The sequence below is a fragment of the Apteryx mantelli genome, chromosome 12 (assembly GCF_036417845.1).
Source record: "Apteryx mantelli isolate bAptMan1 chromosome 12, bAptMan1.hap1, whole genome shotgun sequence".
NCBI classification, from domain to species: domain Eukaryota; kingdom Metazoa; phylum Chordata; class Aves; order Apterygiformes; family Apterygidae; genus Apteryx; species Apteryx mantelli.
The window spans coordinates 9,355,928-9,378,863 of record NC_089989.1 but is presented as its reverse complement, the minus strand read 5'-3'; the positions used below and the strand labels follow the sequence as shown (position 1 = coordinate 9,378,863).

General features: G+C 40.9%; 1 protein-coding gene across 2 annotated transcripts in view; it reads right to left on the bottom strand.

Annotated features, from left to right (window-relative positions):
* Positions 1 to 22,936, bottom strand: part of VGLL4 (vestigial like family member 4) — a 91,016-nt gene that overhangs the window by 3,489 nt on the left and 64,591 nt on the right. For both annotated transcript variants that reach the window (XM_067303858.1, XM_013945282.2), the window contains 2 exons: positions 4,669 to 4,891; positions 1,246 to 1,366 (listed from right to left, as the gene is read on the bottom strand). In XM_067303858.1, the coding sequence (XP_067159959.1) occupies positions 1,246 to 1,366; positions 4,669 to 4,891 (344 nt within the window). The remainder of the gene's footprint in view (positions 1 to 1,245; positions 1,367 to 4,668; positions 4,892 to 22,936) is intronic.

The window sequence follows — 22,936 nt, the reverse complement described above, 5'->3', positions numbered from 1 at the left end:
CAGTTTTAGTCTAGACACGCAACCTGTGTGTCTAAAAGACATCATCTTTCAGAAATGCTTAAAACTGTCAGGCTCGATGCCATTATTCTTCATGCTCCTGAAAGGCCTTAACTGATCCTAAAATAATGCAAGTATCATGCAGAAAGACCTTTTCAAGTGACAAGAGAAAAATATTTTCTGAAAATATTTACAACTATTCCAGAGCCCATGTAAACACAGCTAGGTGCTCAATGAAGAAGCTCTCTTTAGGTAAGTAACAGCAGTTTTTGGAAAACTTCGAACATCTTAGATCTCCAGCTACTGATTTCTCTAAGGGCATAATACATCCTCTGGGGTCTGGACGTTCCAAAACTCACTTTGGCTTCTTATTCCAGTTTTCAACAAAATGCTGCTCTTAAAAAAACAAAACAAAACAACTAACACAAAAAAAAACCCCACCCCCCTCAAAAAAACCCAACCTGCTGTGGTCTTTCAGGTTCCTACCAGCTCATGCTGATTTCATTACACTGCCACATTCTGGGGGGATGAAGCCTCCCTCCTATTTTACTGAGCCTGTCACTTTTGAAAATGCTGTGTCTGAGTCAGTAGCTGTATGACTGAAATGAAAAAGGCTCCATTTTCCCCTAATCACACAGTGAAAAGGAGTGAAGAGGAATAACCCAAGCTTTCTTTCCAGGTACTTCATGAAAAGATTTCATGAAAAGTACTAATTGCACTGAAGGTAAAAAGCTAAAGCTCCCTGCTTGGGTTGCTGTAGCAACTGCCCTCCAGAGCTGCGTGTGATCCACGCAGAGAGCAGTGGAGGGTATGTGCTGTGGAAGCGCACTGGTAGCTACAGGAAAGAAGGTTTTTCAGACTGCATCTGAATCATAAATGTCTACTGACTACTGAAAGACAGACTGGGAAAACTACAGCACCTAAAATAATAGCATGGTTGGATCTGCGGGTCCTCTCTGTTTGCTGTTTGTCAGTTAGACTAAAATAAACATAATGACTTATTTGTCTGTTTGGTTTTTTTTAAACCTTTCATGAAATGGTACCTCCCACTGTGGCATGAGATTGATGCTAGTAAGACTGCAGAGGGGCTCTGTGCTGGTACATGTCTCTGCCCGGGTAGACCGGATAAAGAAGAGGTGCATCTTGTTTCACTTCCTTTTATTCAGGCTAATACACCAATGCCCCTGCGGTTAAAGCTAGCAAGAAAATCTTGTTCTCCACAAATTCAAATCAGGCAGTTGCACTTACTGCTAGATGGTCTTCTGTAGGCAGGCATTGCTGAAGCGCAGCCGCTGTGAGCAATGGGGCAGTGGGAGAGGTTACAGTTTCGGTTGTTCGCAGAAGCACATGTGATTACAGATGGACGGTTCTAATATGAAAGAAAAAAAACGGTCACTCGATAAGGTAATTAGACAAAGCCATACTTACTGTAGTTCACTGCAGTACAGTGAGAGAGGTACAAACTTAACTGAATCTTGGCAATGAAATAACTTGTAAAACATCCAATCCAATAGAGCATATTAAACCCCAAATATTCAATTATTTCCTTCTCTTTCATTTAATAAAATAATGCATTTTCATAATGGTTCTTAGTCATTTAAGTGGCAAGCAACAATCCAGAAAGAAGACAGTATAAAAGCAAATCACTGAAAGCATTAAGGAGATTTTACACCGTTTCCATTTCAGATTCATTAATATACGCAGAACTAAATGTCAACACAGTAAGTACTCGTTTCATATACGTCCACGAGTCCTTTGGGTTGCAGGACTCAGAAGTGCTTTACAAATCTTACAGAAAACTGTCTCCTGAGCATTAAACAAGTTTTAATGGCATCATTCTTCATTTAGAAGTTAGCATTCCTAGACTGACTAATTCTGTATTCAATACTTCAGCCAGAAAACAAAAAGCCCATAAGATATGAAACATGAAAAGCTCCTGAACAAGTGTTGCCTGAAAGTACTTTCCTGTTGTAATTTATGTGCCTTTCTAGCATTAAGAAATATCGTCCTTTCTCCATTCTCAACAACACATGCCAATTCCCCAAAACACGTATTCACGCAATCTTAACTCCACAATGTATACGTTATGCAAAGTGTAATATAAAATACATGGTAAACAACTGTAATAAGTGTAAGTGTTATATTGAAACAAGGCCTTAGGAAAAGAAATGCCCAAGTTTCTCCAGATGGCTAAAGGGAAATAACACAAGTACTTAAATATTTTTGCTTTGCATCTTTAGTATATTTTACAATGCAAGGAGTTCATTTTGCTATACTCAATTAAAGTTAAATGTCTAAAAGATTAATAGAATTGTTGCAATTAACACAGTTTTAATTTCTTACCCATTTTACAAATCCCTGCAGCAAACCCACAAAAATCACTACTTTACCTACCACCATACAAGGTCCATGAAGAAGGAAAGAGCTTTCATTGTTTAGTGGTACTTTAGTCTAGACCAAGTAAGAGCAAGATTGAAGTAACAGAGATGGGCTTTTGAGGGAAGGTTTAATATGATTTGTCCAGACAATGGGAAAAATGATATTTACATCTTATTGCACTGACAACAAAGTCAAAAAGTAAATAAAAAAAAAGCCAGTTATATGATTTCTCTGTATGCAGTTCAAGGATGGCAGGTTTTTTCTTTTTTATAGGGGCCAAGATTGTGTACATCTACAAAGTATTGTTTTTGAGAAGCATATACATACTTATCTGTTCAGAAAGCTATTTTAGACATGCAAGAGGTGGGAAGTACAGAGAGGCAGGTAACAGAAGAGCAGGTACTAACACCACCCAGGATTTGAGGGGCAGGGAAAAGGCAGCGTACCGAACCCCCTGGTGTGATCACGTACAGGTACACTGAACAGGCTGTGCATATTTATGTGAAAATACTGAGATGAGAAGCTGAGAATTTAATAACAGTGACTATAGCTGCTGAATAACCACTACACTGCCTAAAGTAAGTGCCTTTTTATCCTCCTGTTTATTGGAAGCATACAGTAAGATGAAATCCCATTCAACATGTTAACTTAAGGTAAAAATCAAGCAAAGGTTTCTTATTTTCTATACAATTTTTTTCTTATATGATTTCTTACCTGAACATCCTATTTCCCCAAGAAAACAGATTGTAATCTGGCTCAGAATATCAAAGATAACAAAATAGAGAGAAATCTGGTTGTGGGCAGCAGGAGTCGGCCCAAGTCAAACACACTAAAATAGTGGAGTGTCGGTGTTAGCTGCCAAATTGAGAAATAGCAGTAATGCTATCAAAGGGCAGCAGTGTCGTCAGTGGAAGCCTGTCCCTTCCTCCTCTGTCATCACCGAATGCTGAGAGCGTGGAAGAGCTGTTCTGCCCAGAACAATAACTCTGCGCTCGCCGTGCCAAATGATGCAAGACAGCAGCAACACCAGTGTCAAGCTAGGCGCTCCGGCAGAGCAAAACGTGAAAGCCTTACTGCTGCCCATCCCCAACCACGGTGAAAACCTACAACAGTAGGTGTGAGGTGTACACTGCAGGGGAAAAACATGCCCAAATCACATGTGGAAAAGCCCAGCTTCTGGAAGACCATCCACTCAACGTTTACCCTTTGCAGTGCATCGTAGTGGGGGGAGGGAAGGAGGAGAGGAAGGGAAGGGAAGGAGGAGAGGAAGGGAAGGGAAGGAGGAGAGGAAGGGAAGGAGGAAGAGCTTGGGTGCACAGGCCAGTTTAGTTTCCCACACCGCAGCTCACCACAGCTCAGTTAGCTTGTTTCTCCTCTCAACTGGTGAGAAGGAAAAGTGACTTTGACATGCAAGAAAACTGTTACCGTATAACCTCCATAGAGAATAGCTTATCTTTAGCAGATCCCAAGAAGAACAAGTAAAACATACAAGAAGGCAAGCAAAAAAACAAACATCCCCCTATCCCAGCATATAGAAAACAAAACCATTTTAGAGAAAGTATAAGTTTATGAAATATCATTACTTTTGTTTAGCAAAAACCAAACAGTGATATAATATTGCTCTAAACAACAGAGCTTCTGCTTTCAGGTCCATGCACAACTCTGCATACCAACTAAAATGGCTCATCGACTTCTGGCAGTTTAGATGAACTCTGAAGTCTCCTTTTGGCTATCTAAAAAACCTAAGATCATTCCACCTTCTTTCACTTGGAAAATTTAGTGCAGAATTTCCTGTACGCCTTCTCCATGGCTCCTTTTTATCTTGCGCCTCTTCTTCACGAGTCCCAGCAGGAGAGAGGTGGGACAGAGGGGAGGAATGCACTCACTCATTGCCAAGGAGAGTACACGCTGTGCCTAAACACCCTCCTTACCTGTGACCTGCATCACTTATTGCCTAATGGGTACTAGAGCCTCACTCAACCAAAAAGCAACTCAGACTTTGCCTTCCCGATTCAAACACATGCATTAACAAGCTTAACAAAGCATCAGAAAAGCAGGTAGGCTAAGAAATCCATGACAGGTACATTTAAACACCAGCAATTTATACACATTGAACATACCGAGCTGTGGCATTCATCGTGCATTTTAAAAATACATTTTGCCTGAAGAATGGTATTGCCTACCTATTGTAAGTCACAATACGTTCTGCTTACGTCTGGGAAGTCCTCATTGTGTCTACAGCAAGGATTCCTACAACTACCCAGAGTTTCTTGTCAACCTAGAAGCCAGTACCTGCTGCCGTTCCACAGAAGTCAGTGTAGGTGTGATGCCAACAGTCCGGGTTGCATCCATGCTGTTTTTGGTCAGTGCTAGAGGTTGATCCATGGTCAAGCTTGGGATTGAGGCATACATGTGGTTGGCGTGAAGGCTCATTGTTGGGGCAGCAGCTCTCTCTATTGGGCTGCGACTCCTCTCTCTGTGCTCCTTCCGATAATCTCCATTGGCAGTCTTGTTTCTAAGACATGAAAGAGAAAAAAAGTCACATAACTGGCTGTCTTTGCAAGCTGTAATAACATATGCAACATCAAATCCCTTTAAGAAACATGACGCAATGCATTTTGCTTGGTTTGTGGGGAGAGGTATAGAATCCCCCTGGTTTATCCAACCATCTCCCTGCAAAGATAAGTGAGCAATTTACCCTTGCAAGCCCTGGCAATCAGAATTTTTATTCAGCCTAGAATTTCTTCAGATACTTATCTAAGTAACAGTAGCAACTGATCTTGCTTTAAGATCAGAAACGTCCTCATTTAAAGTACTATTTATCCAGCTATGTCTCCTAACACCACAATATCCTATAAGCATTGCTGAAGCCCAAGAAAAGTTTGTTTTAATGGAAAGACATGGGCTGATATCAGCAAAATTCAGCAAATCAGGGCACGAAACAACCTTTCCAGAGTAGAAAATGAAGGACAAAGCGGACTATACTGCACTTCTCTCAGAATCATTTAATTACAACTGTTTTTTAAAAGAGTAATTTCACATTACTGCTGAACCATAAATCTCAATTGATGCACTCACATCATTAGCCTACCATTCACTGCAATTAAAATAATACTGATTTTATATAATGCTGTATTTCAGTTTCTAAACACCAACATAATCTTGATTAAAGGGAAACCAGTGAATCAAAGGAAATGTAATTCATTCATATTGGGAAAGGTAGTAGTTCATAATCATTTATCTAAGTAAGCATGGATTTGACTGGCAGTCTGGAACATACCAGTATTTTAAGAGTTAAGATGTATCAAGCCACAATGCCTAGTACCTCAGTATGATATATCAAATTCAGTCCACCTTTGATACTAGAAAGAACTAGAGGAGAAAGCTGGTTCCACAAAAAGCATATTCTCTCTTCACGGGACTCTTCAAGCAACAGCAGAAGCAGTGTCCTCTCAGGGTAACTGTTACAAAAATCTGTTTACAACTTTCCCCCCCCATTGTTTTCTTTTAACGCATCATGGCAAATTAATATACAGGAATAACCTTCAAAAATGCTCTGATTAATGTAAGGCAGAGACAGAAAAGGAAGAGAAAAATGTTTTATGTAATAGTAGAAGTAAAGATGTCAGAATAGTGCTCAATATTGAACCCAGTTACCATTCCGGGAAGCTACTGCCCGCTTCAGTGTCTGCAAAAGTCACCCGGAAAATGCTGCCAGCTGAAAGAAAAGCCCTGCCAACAGAGGGAAATGAGGAACCCCAAAGCCTCTTTACCAAGATGCTACAGAAAAGAACCTCACAGGCTTATACAAATAGGATAATTATTTAGATTTCTCTAATGGTTATTTGTAGTTTATGTTGGTTAAAAACAGACAGTAACATTACTCTGCCTTGGAGTGGGATTCTCCTTATCATCTGAAGACCTAACAGTGCTGAGGTTCAGCTTGTGCTTCGCACCACACCGCTCCCGCATGCAGTTCCCCCGTGCACCACGTAAACGCAGCAGGACCCCGCAGCGCCCGGGGCCTCGCGAGCAGGACGGACGCGCAGCGACGCTTCCCCTGGTGCTGCCCCGCGAGCCAGGGGCTCTCTGCCCTCCCCGAGTTGTTCAAGGGCCTTTTGAGACCCCAGAAACTTTTAGCCTCTACAGCATCCTGCGGCAACGGCTTCCACAGTTTAAACTACATATTTTGTAAAGCACCTTTTGTCAGCATTTCTTCTTCTTTGTTTCTGTTTAATTGAAAATCTAATGATATGGTCTGCTACTGCCCCAGTTCTTATATTAGGAGAGAGAGAAAGACATTGTTCCCTCCTTATCTTCTCCTTGCCGCTTCAGATTTCATCTCTCTGTTCAACAAGCCTTTTGCCCAAGCTGCTACTACTTAGCTTTCCTCAAATGACACCTGTTCCCAGACCTTCCTTATCCGTGTTGCCCCCCTCGTAGCTCGCACGGCCGTAATCCTTCCCGGGATGGGCCCTCCTGCACGAAGAACAGGATCCCTGCTGACACGATGGCCAGACCCCAGGCTGGTCCTCAGTCTGCTCAGCAGGTTCTTGGTTGTATGATTTAGAAATCCGCTCCTGCTGCCTGAATGGAAACCCACTTGCCATGGTAGAGGTTAGGGTTAATATGACACCGGGCATACAGTGGCTCTGGAGGACCTCAAGACAAGACAGCTTATTATCTATGCCAGATTCTCCTGAGGGGCCTCGAGGGAGCAGCCAACAGAGTAACAGTGTAATTTATGACCCTTCGGGGCCGCCCTCTCTCCCCCCCGCACCGGCCATCCCTTTTAACTAAGCACAAATTAGTTGTTGCAGATTAGCGGAATCGACCATAAAACCTAACATCTTCCCGTTCACAGCTGCTGCTCAAGACGTTCTCTGAAAATCAGGCGTTTCTTGAAGCCTTCTGTGTAAGGCAGATTGAGGCATAATGTAGCGGCACACGAACCGCCAGGAAACACATTCCCACAGTGTTAGATAGAGATCTTTTGCCAGCTTTGGTACCATTTCAATTCACAAGACTACTTTGCAGTATCAGCATTCAGAAGAAAAAAGTTTAGAATTGCATTGCTCTGAGCTAACAACTTAGGCAAGTCTGTGGCTTCATGGAAGCACAACGGAGTCTATATTTAAAGTACAGTAGCCTGATCTTAAATTACAGTACTGAAAATGGCTACTGAACACACAACAAACTAATCCTTCACTACCCCTTAAAAAGCAAATATGGAACTTCATAAATAGTACACCTTTATAGATTGTTTTTGTACCTGGGCGACAGCCATTAGATAACCTGGTAAATAATACATGAAATAACATTGCTAAAATCATTATTCAAGCAATAAAGGCAATACAGTATAGAGATGACTCATTCTTCTTGCTGCAGTGCAATATCTTTGGTGGCTCCGAGCCAAATTCTTACATTTCAACTAAATATTATCTGCTCTAGTGCAATTTAAATAACAATTTGGAAGCTGCAAAACCAAATCCAGCTATTGTAGATTCCCATTTTTCATTACCTTGAAGAAAAAAAAAAAATCCCTGTTCATAATAATTATTTTTCCTTTTAATAAGCACAAGCTAGTTTTCAAGGTAAGAACTTTGTTTTCTCCACCAAAAAATAATTGTAAAATGAAACCAAAAAATCTGGATTCATCTTTTTTTCCCCTTAGAGCTGGAATTTCAACTTCTAAGTGCTGCATTTATGTTAAAAAAAAAAAAAAAAAGCTATCAAGTGTATCAAGTGACAGCGGAAGAAAAAACCTACTGAAATTCCCATGCAAATTAAATTTACCTCTTTACACAATAGCATCTATATTCACTGCTCCTCACCTTTAAATAAGTAGATAGTCACAGCTCCAAATATTGGTGAATTGGTAGCTTTTGCTTTACCAAAAAGAATGAACTTTCTACTATGATTTTTGGAATAAGGGACCACGAAAAAGGGGAATGGGATCAGTCTAAAGCTGGGAAGTATAGCAGTCCTTCCCTAAAGATATCTAAAATTATTGAGTTATCTCAGCAATCTCAGCAAACCACACCCTAACCCTTCCCGTTTTGTAGGCAACTAATTCCCTCTGCCTAATTTAGAACAATTCCTCTTCCAGACAGGGAACAGTATACACTAGTCTTCAAAAACCCATTCCTCAGTTCATCTACCTTAAAATATACAGAGTCTTGGCAAAAATTAAAAATACCTGGAGCTTCTACTTTGTCATCAGATATTATTTTTTCTGAACCTAGCTCAAAATTGTACAGCACCATGTAGAATAGTAACGTGACAGCTCTGGCCTTGTGAAGATATAACAGCACTTCTGTGTTACTGCTATTTAACTATAAATAGCAAATCCTGCAGACATCTGACTGCACTTGTAAAACAAGCGTACATAAACTTATTTATATACAGAGTATTCACCAATTTCAAATTATTAAAATAATTTAAGTTTAAAATATACCTTTAAAAATAATTTTCTATTAGAAGTTTCTCTAGGCAACTGAAAGTTTTTTCTGTTACAAATTTTTTTTCTTATTACTGAGAGAAGTCATCTGAAAACATAGGTATTCTGTATTTTTTTTTCCAACTACAGCTATTAAACTTCTGTTTTGGAAAACTGATACATTCTTGTTTTGGTATTAGGTGCTTTGTCTGAAGGGGCAGTCAAAATTGCATGTGTTACAATATATTTCACTGAAGTCAAGTAGCTTAAAAATTCCAAGTACACTGAACTGGTACAGCGATGCAGCTCTTAGTTCCAACAGAAGGCCAGAAAATTACAAAGGAGGATTTCTGACCACATTTGAAAAATAATTTCAAAATACATACTACAAATAGATCCAGCTGTCCAAACAGTCTGTGCTTTACCATCCCCCAGTTCCACTTTGCTTTAAACATCACCACAGATTATTCTGGACTCCATCTTCAGTGATGGACATGCCAGTGTATCTCTACTGGCTGAAAAAATAACTATCAGTTGTTATTGTTATTATCAGCGAATATCAGTGAAAACCTGAGTAAACCTCATGCAGTGGGACAGTATTACATCAGCCACGCACATCACCCTTACCTCCCTTTTAACAGAGAGATTCAAGCTACTTACAGGTTTATTTTAGCAAAATTATACATGACTCCAACCTTAAATTCATTTCTCCAGCACTTGAAAAACAGACATTGTTTTCCATGTTTCTCCCCAGTGAATCATAACCGAGGCTGCAGCACTTACCCAGCATCATGTGCTCAGAGGGATGTCATACCAAAACCACACACATCCTGACTGCTAGCTGGAAGCCTGCTTCGCTTTGCTTCTAAATAGCGGTTGTTAATTGAAAGCAATGGCCCCGTCCTCTGCAGCGAGCAGTTCCAAAGGTGGAGAAAATGAATTGTTCTTAACCTTTTTTTTTTTTGGACAACCTTTAAATGCGGCTGTTCTGTTCACTGGCACCAAGTTGTGGTAATTCACAGCCATCCTACAGGAACAGACACACTCTGCCGGCTGCTTAAGGAAGAGGAAAGAAAGAGGCCCACTGAAGGGGACCGTTCTGCCTGCGCTCACTTCCAGCCTGCCCGTTCGGAGGCAACAGGCGCCAAGAGGATTGCTGTACCTCCAAGTGAAGAAATCACAAATGTTTCACACTCCCTTTGGCAGAACTAGAGCTCGTACTTGAAATGGTTGTACTGTAGGAGCATGTTTCACTTGCAGAAAGAACCGGCATTCACTTAGAGGGCTTTTTAATTAGCCTCTATGGTGTTTTTCTTCATACAAATACAGTGTCTCATATTGCTGAAAGCAAACTTTTTCATTTGTGGGACTTAATTCAGCTATGACTTTAATATTTTCAGCATCTTTTATACTACTCATTTTTTGACATTTTCTACTGTACTTATTCACAAGCTCTGAGGCCTGACAGAGGATTGCTGCTTTTGTTAAGGACTACCTTAGAATTTATAATCAGCTGATATAAAATGTATTCTCAGCATGATGGAGATCCTTTCCTGCAAAGGTCTCTATTTACATATATCAATTCTGTTATTGTGAGGTGAGAAAACATGAATTTAAGGTGCCATTTCCAAATATTCCGATAAAGATCCAGAGAAAAAATCCTGAGTTCCTTACTCAAAAATTTTAAGCAATCTAAAATTAACTAAAATTAAACAAAGACCCAAAATATCAGCAGTTTGCTCTTTGAGCATCATCCAATTATCTGAAGTATTCGCAACATCAAAAAAAAAAAACAAAAAAAAAAAACCCACACTAAAACCAGTCCAACACACTCTTCAGCCCAGGTCCCCCTTGAATGGCTACCACCACCTAAATACATGATCCTTCTGCCTGCCCTGACTGACTAGCCCATTCTAAGTAACTTCATGCTTCCCTGTTATTCTGAGTAGCCTTCTCCTTTTCTGGCTTCATACTCTGTCCTAAAAAGCCTCAAAGTAGGCAACTTGCAGAAGATTATTGTTTTTGCAAGAATCGCTTCCTCCACAGAATCTGGACTTCTGATACAGTTTCCTGAGAAAGATAAAGAACGCCGTCCTGTTCTGGCCACTAGTGTCCTTTAAACATTATTTGTGTAGTGTATTCTTCCCTGGAGGAAATATTTTGGTCCAAACCAAAAATCCTGCTCTGACTGACACACAGCTACGCCGATGGACGACTCCTGTGCTGTGCAGGCCCCTGGCGAGGCAGCGCGGCAGCGGCTGCGCCTCCCGCCAGGCCGCCGGAGAGCGGGCTCACGGGGACGCCCTTGTCCGGGGCGCAGCTCTCCAGCCCCGTCCCCCGCCTGGCCAGCCCTCCTCGCCTCTCCTGTCCCAACGGGTTTAACTAGGGCAGAGGCAGGTGCCCACGTTTTCATTTTCTGCTGCAGGCTAGAGGCATAACGCAGCAAAGGCCCCTGGATTTTAAGCACCACCTGGCAGCTTCTCCAGCCGCTTCCGTCTTCCTCGAAAAGAGCTTTTTTTCTTTCGGATGTTTCAACTTGACCATTGGGTTCAGTCTGGAGAATAAGCACGGTATTTACACAAGTTCTTGAAGAGCCAGAAGACGTATGCCCCATCTCCACCTGTCTTTCCCAGCTTTCTCCGCTCGTCTGTAATCACAATTCTGCAGTTCCTTCCCTCAAAAAATTTCAGTTCACAATTTTTTCACTTTAGTGCTACAGCTAATGGACAGCCATTAAAGATGAGAAGTTGACTTAAAATAAAACCAGTAAAAACATACAAGAAATAGGATAATCTTATCTATAAACATAGGTCAGGCTTTCTAAATTTGTTCTCACCAAGCAAGATCTTCAGAGTTAAAACCTTGGATTGCGTAGTTACTTGCAAACATAATCAACCAGGAGAATAAGTTTCACAGTGAAAAAAAAGAAATTAATAATAAGCTGTAAAATGCCATAAAGAAATGTCTAATTACTGCCTGCCTGCACCAAGCAAAACTGCTCAGAGACACTGAAAAGCTCTCCTTTCTGGAGGGCTTAATACTCACAAGTATGAAAGAATGCAAGAGAACCAACCACATGATGTAACATCTTAGCCAAAAGCCAAACCCATAAAACTGAAATCTAGATCTAATGTACAGTAAAATCAGTTAATACAATCTCAGATCCTACTCTATTATTTTTCTCACAAGAAATGTTTGTTTTTTGTTTAGTCTTTTTTGTTCCAAAAATATTCGCACACTCACAAAATTGCTTTAAAAGGTAGCACTGGGTGCTTTATAATGCTTTATATAATGTTTAGCATTCATTCCATGCATAAGTAAAACTCTGGGATTTACTAAATGAAAAAATATTTCACTGCTAGAATACATGCATATACACGCAAGCCAGAAATTACAACAAAGTTATCTTACCGCAATAGGTATAGACCACAGGTTACCTCTAAAAACCAAAAACTATAATTCAACAGGAAAAAAAAAATTTTCTCCAGAGTCTCTGCTTACCGGCTGCTCTGCCCTGCACTTCCATAGCCTGCTCGCTCCACTCCAAACCTCCTAAACTTAGCCTCTCATCTTGTGCGGCACACCCAAGCACTTGTTTTTATAAGTAACATAAATTTGTGAAGAGGTTATATCTGAGGCTATATCTGAGATGTAAATTACAAATGTGAACATACAATAAATATCTGGAAATATTCTGAAACGGTAAGTGATCTCCTTCATTCTGCTGAGGTATCTGTAAATATGAACTAGCCTGTTAGGAAAATTAAGAAAAAAAAGAACCCTCCCCCCCCCACTAGCATCTCAAAAAGTGGAGCTGGAAGAATGGGAAGTTGCAGGCATTTCAGTATTACCACAATAAACAAGTGCCCAGGTATAATAGGACATTGAAATAATTAAAAAAAAGTCCTAAAATGCATCATTATGGCTATGATTTCAAGAGGGTAAGCATAAAGCCATTTTAGCATTTAATCTCTTCAAAGTTTTGTTAGACTGTATCTAGGCGGAAACTACCAATTGACTATGACTCTGCTCTGACCGGGATTTTTCAAGGATCAAGGACAACAAATATTCAACCTCCTGCCAATCTTGTTAGCGAGAAGAGAAAAACTTTCTGGTCCTCTGACCTGCAACATGACATCACCAGCTTCCCTGTTCTAAACTGATGCCAAAGTCTGTCACAGGCACAGCACGTTGCTTGGCAAATAGGAAGGAGAAGTAAGCAAACCTTTAAGATTTATCCGAGTCAGCCACCTCCCCATACCCATACCTTCGCCATTCAAAGAATGACAGTAGCTCCAGTAGCGTGCACAACATGCTAGAAAAATGCACAGGCAAAGAGCCATTTCGGCAAACTGTGAAGACCAAAAGATGGAGACATGAATGTTTCAGAAACTGAAGCAGGCTCTGCAGAGAACGCGGCCCATCTTTAGAAAAAAGACGCAGCCACTACAGAGATTACTTGTTCTGAAGTCGGTTACAGTAAAACCACAAAACTCATACAGATCTACGCCGATGTCACCCTTAATCCTAATGTAGGTAGGTGGATAGGTTCCAGAACTAAGGTTTCATTTCTGGTTCAAAAGCAAACTATAGAGAAGTCATCATAGTATCTGGGTACTTGAAGGCTCAATAATCTTGTCTGAGAAAGTCAAATGAAGATTGTGAAAGAGAGAGGAGCAATCCCATGTTTACATCTAGAGTGCAAGTCAGGCTTTTGCATATATTAGGATCAATAAAACATGAACTAGAAGGGCAAGTTGCCTCTGATATGGAAACTAAAAATACCTGCGCAGAGGTTTAAACCATTTGTCTATAAGGCACTTTGAATTGCTTGGGAGAGGGCAAAAACATCCAGAAGAGCAAATGATAAAAGATGAAGTTAAAGGGACACTCCAAACTTTTTTTTTCAAATTTCTAACAGCAGGAAGGAGAATCTGACAGTATAAGAAAAGAGTGAAGAGACCTCCAGGAAAAGAGCTAGAAGGTCAGAGGGGTTACTGGAAAAAGTCAGAGACAGCTGTAAAATGATTAATTTGTACCCAACTGCAATGCCCACCCAAACACCTCTAGCAGGCATTTCTTCTTGCATTCTACCAATTCATGTGCTAGGTCATGTGTAGCTTTTATAATTCAACCATGTTAAGATCCTTTTGAAGTCAAACTTGGCTCTCATGCAACAAACCTTTTATACCGAGTCACTGGAAAATACTGTAAAAACTATTTATGATCACACAGAGAAAACTGTGGGCCAATGTAAGGAGAAAGCTTGCATATAAAATACACACAGCAGTGGGTCATGTCCTAATGCAACAAGATTAGCCACATACATGTGTGCTCAATATTGCCAGGGTGCATCAGGCTGCTCTGCAGGCTCTGGGAAAACTTGGTGGTGTTGAAACTCTGTGGTGAAACTGTGCAGAACTGTTAGAGAAAATAAAAAATGGCAGTTACATTTTCATACAGTATGTTCTGGGTTGTCCCTTACAATATTTTCTACTTTTTGATTTAAAAAAATACTTTCATTCATCACTTACACCTGTCACCCAACTATTTCAGTATGTGGGAATAAGCGCCAGTCAATCTGTGAGCCTCAAATTCTCAAAAGTCTATGGCATATTATTTAGTTCAATAGCATAAAAGACTGCATCAGGAAGGCTCTTAGAGCGGAGGAACAGATTTAACATTTTCTTCAAACAGATGATGTGGGAAGTAAAAGATACCACCAACATGAGAGCGGGAAGTAAGATCTTTAACAACGCAAGCCAGTCTCAGAAAGTAAGGTCACAGCGCTGGAATGCACTGTGTGAAAGTGCAGGAGGTAGGATTGTACATCCCTTTTCCACCTAAAATTTGAATGGTTCTTATGAAAAAGAGGAAAAAGGGCCTAGGTCCTTAATACTTAGAAATTATAGTCTGCATCAGATATACAATTTAACATTGGTTGATGTGAAGCAAGGAAAGCTGAGAGAGTACATTCATTCACCTTTTGGACAGAATTTTCAAGAATACTCAACAGGTTTTAGACTAAAAATTGTGTTTTAAATCAACAGGTTCTAAGAAATGAGTTTTTTTCATGGGCTGTTTTATAAAAGGAATAAACTTTTCTTTAAAACTTAATTGAAACTGTTTGCAATTGCTAATAAACTTGAATTACTGAAATCTCTAGAAGCACTATAAATACAGTAACAACTTCATTATATTTTGCACAACTATTCATACTAATACAGTAAAATAATTACTTTAAAAAGCTGACCACCAAACCAAGCACAGTAGGAGCAGTTAATAGTGTTATTCTGTAGGTAAGGCACCCAAGCTAAAGCTGGCCAAGCTCTACAATGAGTATCGTCTTACAGAAACTTCTGGTTTAAGGGAGACTTTAGTTAGAAAAGAAAATCACAAGCAAAAATATTTGGGGGGTTTGTTTCCTCCCTTTTTAAAAGGCTGATTTATGAATATTCAAAGGTGCTGATTAGAAATGTGCGACAATATGATTTAGGAAGCATCGTTCCTTCTCATCCGGACAGCAAAAAACAAGTCATGCCTATGCAGCTCAAACACATGCAAACACACAGATACACACCAAATACACACAGACACACACACCCCCCCAGCAGATACAAACATTTCCTACAGACAATGACAGCAAGGGCAGGACTTTCACAGGAACGCATGAAGCGACCTTAACCTGACTGTAGTATTTGTCTCCTCCATTATTTACAGTAACTGCACATCTGTGCCACATTAAAGACTACATGAAGCAGTAATTAGGCTCTTCTAAGACTTCTCCCCAGATGTTTTGGAATTTTTTTCTCATGGCTTATAAAATTCCTCCCAAGTCCTTTTTTTCTAATCAGGTATTTTGCACTCAAGTCAGTGCAATGAAATGCGTGAAATCCAGTTCCCATGCGCACATAGGCCTGCAGGTATAACAAGCAAACAAATACAGTCTGCTTTCTATGTTCACATTCCACTGTATTTTAGGAACAATATTTACATTGTGAATGAGAAATCTTGGAGGGCTTCTGAGCTGCGGAGCTTGTTTACAGTGTTACAGGAGTTATGTAAGAAATGTAAAGGACTGCTCGGTCGCGGGCAAGTAACGCGGCCACGGCTATCTCATTTATTCCCCGTCAAGGCAACTTCAAAGCACAGGCGATTCCTGCAAGATTTTCCACCGGGGGAAGCGTTCGCATAACTGAGGTCAAACCCTTGAGACTTCAACTGCGGCGAAGCCCTTTTATTTCCCTCGCGATTTTCTTTCGGGCTGAAGGGTAAAGGCGAAGCGCCGCGCCGCCGCGGGCCGGGCCGGGCCGAGCCGAGCCGAGCCGAGCCGAGCCGGGCCGGGCCGGGGCTCGGGCGGGCCGCGGCGCGCAGCCGGCAGCCCGGGGCGCGGAGGCGGGGGCGCGCCCTGCCCCGCGCTGGCTGCCTCCGCGGGCCGGCACTAACCTCAGGGCGATCATCGCCAGGGCGCGCGAAGGCCGCCCGCGTCCTCCCACGAGCCAGCCCGGGGCCTCTCAAACTTGGCGAGCGGCCGCGGCGCGGAGCAGGCGCCGGCCGCCTCGTCGCGCTAAGAGTCCCCGCCGCGGCCCCGCTCCGCTCCGCGGCCCCGCTCCGCGCCCGGCCCCGCGCCCCCGCCGCCGCCGCCTGGGGCTTCCAAAGGGCGGCTAGAGCGGGCCTTAAATTCATCGGGTTTCTCCCCCAAACCGTTTCTGGGGAAACGTTAACATCACGCTAGCAGTGCTGTAATACGCTAACTACGGCCTGCCCGCCGCCTTCGCCCTCCCTTCTTCGTATGCTGTTTCAGACTAGGTACCAAAAGATTGGGGGGGGGGGGGACGACAAAAATACCGGCTGCTAATTAAAGTGCTTATTTGGATTGTACAGAGGGCTGCCGGCTGGTTAGGAATAGCCAGAGTAATGCTTTTCACCTTTCAGCACTGCCATTTAGTAGGAGTCAGCACTCAGCAATTTTGCAGGAATGAGTTAAAGGCAGTTAGTATGTTTTTGTAGCACATTACAGCATGAGAGAAAATGAAAGCAGACTGTCCTGTCCAGCATTTTCAGTCTGGGGGGAAAAAAATGTAGTATTCAACTAGAAATTAATGTAACATTTTATTCCAAATCTTACCCTTACACAGTCATTGTCTATAGCAACCGTGTCCATAACACTGTAATTCTCAAGAGTGCAACTTTCTAGTAAACGGTACATCTGTCAAACTGCAGGAAACATCTGGGAAAACGGTTAAATAAAAAGAAGTGAGATTAAACTTTTGTTTCCATATGTTTAGGATATATATCTAGAGTATGTTTTTAAATGTATACTGGTTCTTTTCTTGCTTCTTGCTTCGGTATGGTACCCTTGGACTGGTGTTGCGTTTCCCCCCAGTGCAGATGCCCGATAACTTCTGCACTGTGGAGTTTCCCCCTTGTGAAAGGGCAGAACGGCCCCTGGAGCAAGGAGCCAGCACGAGAGCCCCGGGGCTCGCGTCCTGTTTCTGCGCGCCCCAGGCGAGTGGGCTATTCCCTGCGTGCGCGCCGGCAACACAGCTTCTTTACCTCGCAAGGTTGCTTGCGGACTTCACATACAAATGTCCACAGAAGGAAAAGGAAAGTGGAGCACTTCACACAGAAGGAACATTCTGGAGGTAGCGAGCAGAACATTCCCATTTGCAAAGGGAGAGACCTGAACTAACACTGTCTGGTTAAGAACTTAAACATATACCCAAATTTTGAATGGATCAGGTCTTTCTGCTAAATATTGATATGTTATCAATCAATTTTCAGTCCTGAAACTGTCCATAACAAGCATTTCACAGGGGCATGACTAGCTGCCAGAGCTGAAAGGCACTTGAGTACTTTCTGAAATTCTCACTCGGATAACAACTTCTGTAAATTCAGATACTGTTAAATATTAACTCAGAGACATTAGACTTTACAAGTCAGTTTCTGAAGGTTCAATTTAATCTACATTTGTTAGAAACAATCCGAGAAGTCTGTGTAGTGACTGATTTGCGTTAAGAAAATAGAAAAATTTTAGGAAAGCAGTTTGAAACTTGTTGATTACATTAACACAAAGAATTACATAGCAAGAGCCATGTTATAACAGTTCTGCTAGAAATACAGAGAATTTCAGCTTCAACAGGATCCCTTTGAAAACACTAGGTTAATCCTAAAATACTGCAAAGGCACATTCATGCCAAGATAACTTTTAGCAAAGATGCCTGCGAGCAAACGAGATGCATTTTGGGAGTTCTGAGTTGTGTGTGTACATTGGATTTCTTTTTAATTCCAATTTGTCACAATGAAATGACAGTGTAAACATATTTCTTAATACCACATGAAGTTTGGAGCCACAACTTTAAAAAAAAAAAAAAAAAAAGTAGTTAGCAGCAAAGAACATTTCTGAAAATTCCCACGTTACCTCTATGGCCTAGTTCTAAATCTTTTCCAGCCCTCGCGGGGGCCCGGCCTCTGCCAGAATGGGGATCCGAGTTCCTGTGGAACATCTGAACCCCGCGTTCTCGGCAGGGGGCAGGGAGCAGCAAGGAGGAAGGTGAGAAGGTCCTCCTCGGTAATGAGTGGTGTCGTCCATTGACTACTTCAGATCTTACTCAAGATTCCTTGCTTTGAGCTCCTACCAGACAGCAAGCTTGAAGAGGGCCCAGCTGAGCCGGCTTCGAGCATGAGGCTGGACGAGAAGACCTCCTGAAGTCCCTTCCAAACAGAATTATTATACGGTTCCAGCATCTTCAAGTCCAGGTAACTTTCAGGACAGTTTAACACAGATTAAAAATATGGTGCCAAGGTAATTTCTACTACAGTATCATTAAAGTGAGCAAACGCCATGGATAGTCTGAGTGAGAAACTTATGATATACAAGGCAACTTCCAAACTCCAGGAATCTAACCTAGTTTTATGAACCGGATTTGCCATGATTCTTCAGTATAACAAAAGTGAAAGGCACAACCCAGAATTTGAAACTGAACTGTCTGGGTTTGCTTGGTTATGTCCAAAACTAAACATCACCTTACACAATGCAGATTAATATATCTTATTCATGCACAGACCTTTGACTTTTATTACAAGAATAAGGCAAATTAGGTCATGCAAATCAAGAGATGATTATTCTTCAAACATGTATTTAAATGCTGCATCTTCTGGCCATGAGATGATTTTAATATAGAAATTAATTTCCACTGCAAACCTAATGCTACCAAACTAAACAAGAATTGTGACCAAGAGATTGAGAGGAAAATATACCATTCATAGCACTGTATCTCTACACAGTTCCAAACCCAAAACGCTAACTTTCAGCCTACAAGCTAACAAAAATATTAGTCTCCTCCAATATAAATTCAGATGGCCAGTTTCATATATAATTTTACTAATAGTACAAAATCTGAATACTTTGGGAGATGTCAGTGACATCAGTTCACTTTAACATTAAATATAGTGATTTGATCCCACAATTTGCTAACATGCAAACTATTTTTAAAATAGCTACACCACATCTATAAAGTGCCAGCCTTAACTGCCCCTTGTACAAATGCAGTTAAAAGTCACATACTTGCTAGTTCCTAGTAAAAATCAGAGAAGTAAAAACAGACCAGTGTCATTTTTTAAAAAAAGTTTTTTGTGCTCTTGGCATTTAATCATTTTATTTGCTACTTGGCAAAAAAAATGCCATGAGAAGAAATTGTTATCAGGCTTCTCAGTTCCCTGCAAGGACTCTTAAGGCAGAAATGATGCCTGCTGGGAAAAGGCTGATGTCAGCTCTTAAGAGCTGCCTGCAAGGATAAGGAGGCCTTTGTTTTCAGCTGAACTGTGAAAATGAGAAAATGCCTCCAGCCTGACAAACAAGAAACCCACATAACATAGGTCAGGCTTGAGACCTTTACTTAAAGGTACACCACACTTCATTCACATTACACTCACATCACAATACCCAGTTACAGTTAATTTTACACAGGAGTTACCATGAAATACTAGGTATACCTTGGAAATAGAACAAAGAAGCTTCATTCGTTAAGAAGGACGGGTATAGCTCTCCAGCCACTGCACCCATACACGGAGCTCTTGTAATTCTTACATAAATCAGGTTCCTAATTACTCTTCTGTAGATGAAGGTGAATTTTTAGTGAAGTCACATGAAAACAAAAACATGTTCCAACATGATGTTTAAAATAAACTAGCTTCTCCTTTACATAGCATCAAAAATAAAGTATGGTACAAAGCACACTTTAATTCAGCAAGATTATACACTTAGCAAATGCATTTTAAGCAAAACATTTGAGAGATAAAAAAGAAAGTGTGAAATGCAACTAAAGGGATTTTATATTGCAATGCATAGTAAGAAGCACAGGACACTGCCAGAAAGGTTTTAAACTGCAGTGGGAGTGGAGGGTATTCCTTTTTCCCAAGAGGAGAGTTTATGGGTCTAACCTCTATAAACACATAAATACAGGAGCTGTATCAATAGAGTCCAGTACACCGCCAGAACTAAGTAAAGCAGTTCCACATACAGATTTTTAAAACTGAATCTGCAAGGTCTCAAAGCCTATTTCATCATCATAAAGCAGAGAATTAGTTCCTCTGAAAGGCTGAGCCTTTGATACATTTGTTCTGTGCATGGGAATTCCAGGACACATCTTAGAAAACACAGCAGGATTGCCAGGACAGTTGATGCACTCTACTCCAAAGCCCAGTAGCTGTGTTTTTCCATGCTAAAATAAACATACCTGAGTACAGCACTGAAAGAACCTAATCAAAAAAGATACTTTAATGCAGCAGGGAGTTACACCAGAGCAGGGAATATCTCCAAGCATTCAATTCCAAAACAAAATGCTGGTGGCCTTCAATATCTAACAAAACATCCCAAGCATTTAAAGGGATTCCTTCCCAATCTGATGCCCAGTGATTGAGACACTAGTGTACTGTTACCTATAAGTTAGCACCAAATCGCTATTAAAACGTTCTACTAATTTATAATGAACGACAGTGCACGATTATTGTCCTATTTAGTTATGTTTTCACCCACAATATGTTGGTTATAAGAGGACAAATATACAACTGATTCGCAATTCCACTGAGACAAACACAGACCCAAATGTCTGAGCAAGAGATGCTCCCGGTTACAAAGATTTCTGTCTTCCAAGCACTGACGTTCAAATGGAAAAGATCTGTCCGTTCTGCCCATTCACAGTAAGGGAAGGCCTTCAGCAGGAGGAGCAGGGATTTAAACCCTGCTCCGTAGCACAGAGCTGCAGTCTGTAGTACTGCTCGAGGCAGTTATGCCTAGAACAGTTTTTGTATCACCAACTCTCTCCTCCTATGCTTTCAGGGGACTGTGTCTCCTGAAAGGCTCAAAATGCACGGCCACTAAAACCTCATCTTTACAGTCCACATCATAAATATGCTTAAATCATCGCATGCCAATTCTGAGAGGCAGAGCTGCACGCATATTTGCATTAGCTACCCAAAGACAGCCACAATACTTGGATACTGCGATCAAGGCCTACAAAAAAAAGTTTAGCACATGTTTACCAACTTTAAAAACATTGCTGTAACACAAAATTAGTGCATCAGAGGGCCCTATTTTGTGATACACACAATGTTTTGCATTTTAACTCCAAAGGTGTGCTTTTTTTTTTTTTAATTGTTCTATTAGACCTGAAAGAAACTAATTTTAAATTTATTGCCATGTTAATGGCAGTGTCTTTGCTGTCTCCAAAGGTATCATGCCATCTAGTCTCTACAATACAGTGTATCAGTAACAAGGGCTTCTCTTCTGGATTTGGTTTTCTAAGTTAAATGTTACCAAACTAGCGCTTCTAGTACCTCCAAGTTACTGCAATGCGACTGCCATTATTGTGTTCCCTGGAATGTTTCTTTCCCCAGATTTCATGTCTTTTCTTCAGTGCAAACAGATCAGGTTTCTACAACACACATTTCCCACCTCCAATACAAAATTTTTAGGACAGTTCTACAAAGTTGGAATAATATACTTCTATTGTTAAACCGCAATCTCATAATCATAAAAAGAGGGAAAATCTGAAAAACATTAGAATAAGTAATGTGGGGGATGATGGAGTAAAATCCAGAGGGCATTTGTGAGCTTTTCTGATGCATCTGAAATGCTTGCGTTTTTGTAATATTCAGTTCCAGACGCTGAATATTTTCAGCCAGATCAAACTTTGCAAATAAAGCAGAAAAAAAGATGGCCTAGTGTGTGCTATGTTAGATTATGATTCATCTGAACCTCATGGTTTAATTGAAATAGATTAAGTCGTATCACATGAACATTATGCAGATAATCAGTGCTTCTTATTATAAGAAGAAAACATGCACATTTCATATACAAAATCATGGAAAGAATCTGTCTATTGAGTAAAAATGCATCACTGGAAAAGACCAGACTCTCTAAATATATATCTAAGGGGTCATGTGAAATAACTGTCTGTATCTTTTAGTTTTGAACTTTGGTTGCATGTGGGTCTGTTGGTTCAGTCTTCAATATATTTATGGCCTCCAATGTATAAAGGGTCATAGCGTATGTTACTGCCAGCTGTGCTTTATTTCATCACTAGCATACGAAGTTTTAAAAATCATACCTTTCACAAAGTTACATAATAATTCAAAAATGCCATAAAATTGCTCAGTTGTGTCACATATTGCCATAGAAAAATGCCATGTGGTTCTTTCCAATACCAGCATTTTCAGCGCCAAGGAAAGGCTATGAATAGTTAAGTTTTTAGGAGAAAGAGAAAGGTAAGTCTCTCTCTGCCTGTGAGCTTTTATTGTTTTGCATTACTTCAGTGCTGAATTCCTGATTTGTAACAAATTCCAAGACTGCAGACTACAGGCCCAGCCTCTGACTAACACTACAGTGATTTATTTGAGGATAAATACCTCTGTCCGCATCTTATGACTGAACACAACAGTCCACAGCAGAGTGGAATGTGAGGAATGCAGAGGGCTGTGCGAGCTGAGGCAGCAGGGAGCAGCGTACAGCTATCAAGCTACCCCGGACTGCTGAACCGCTCCGATCACTTCCTCCAGTCAGGAATGAAAGGAATTCTCCAGGCTGCACTTCATGCCAACCAGACCTGCATTCCCAGGAAT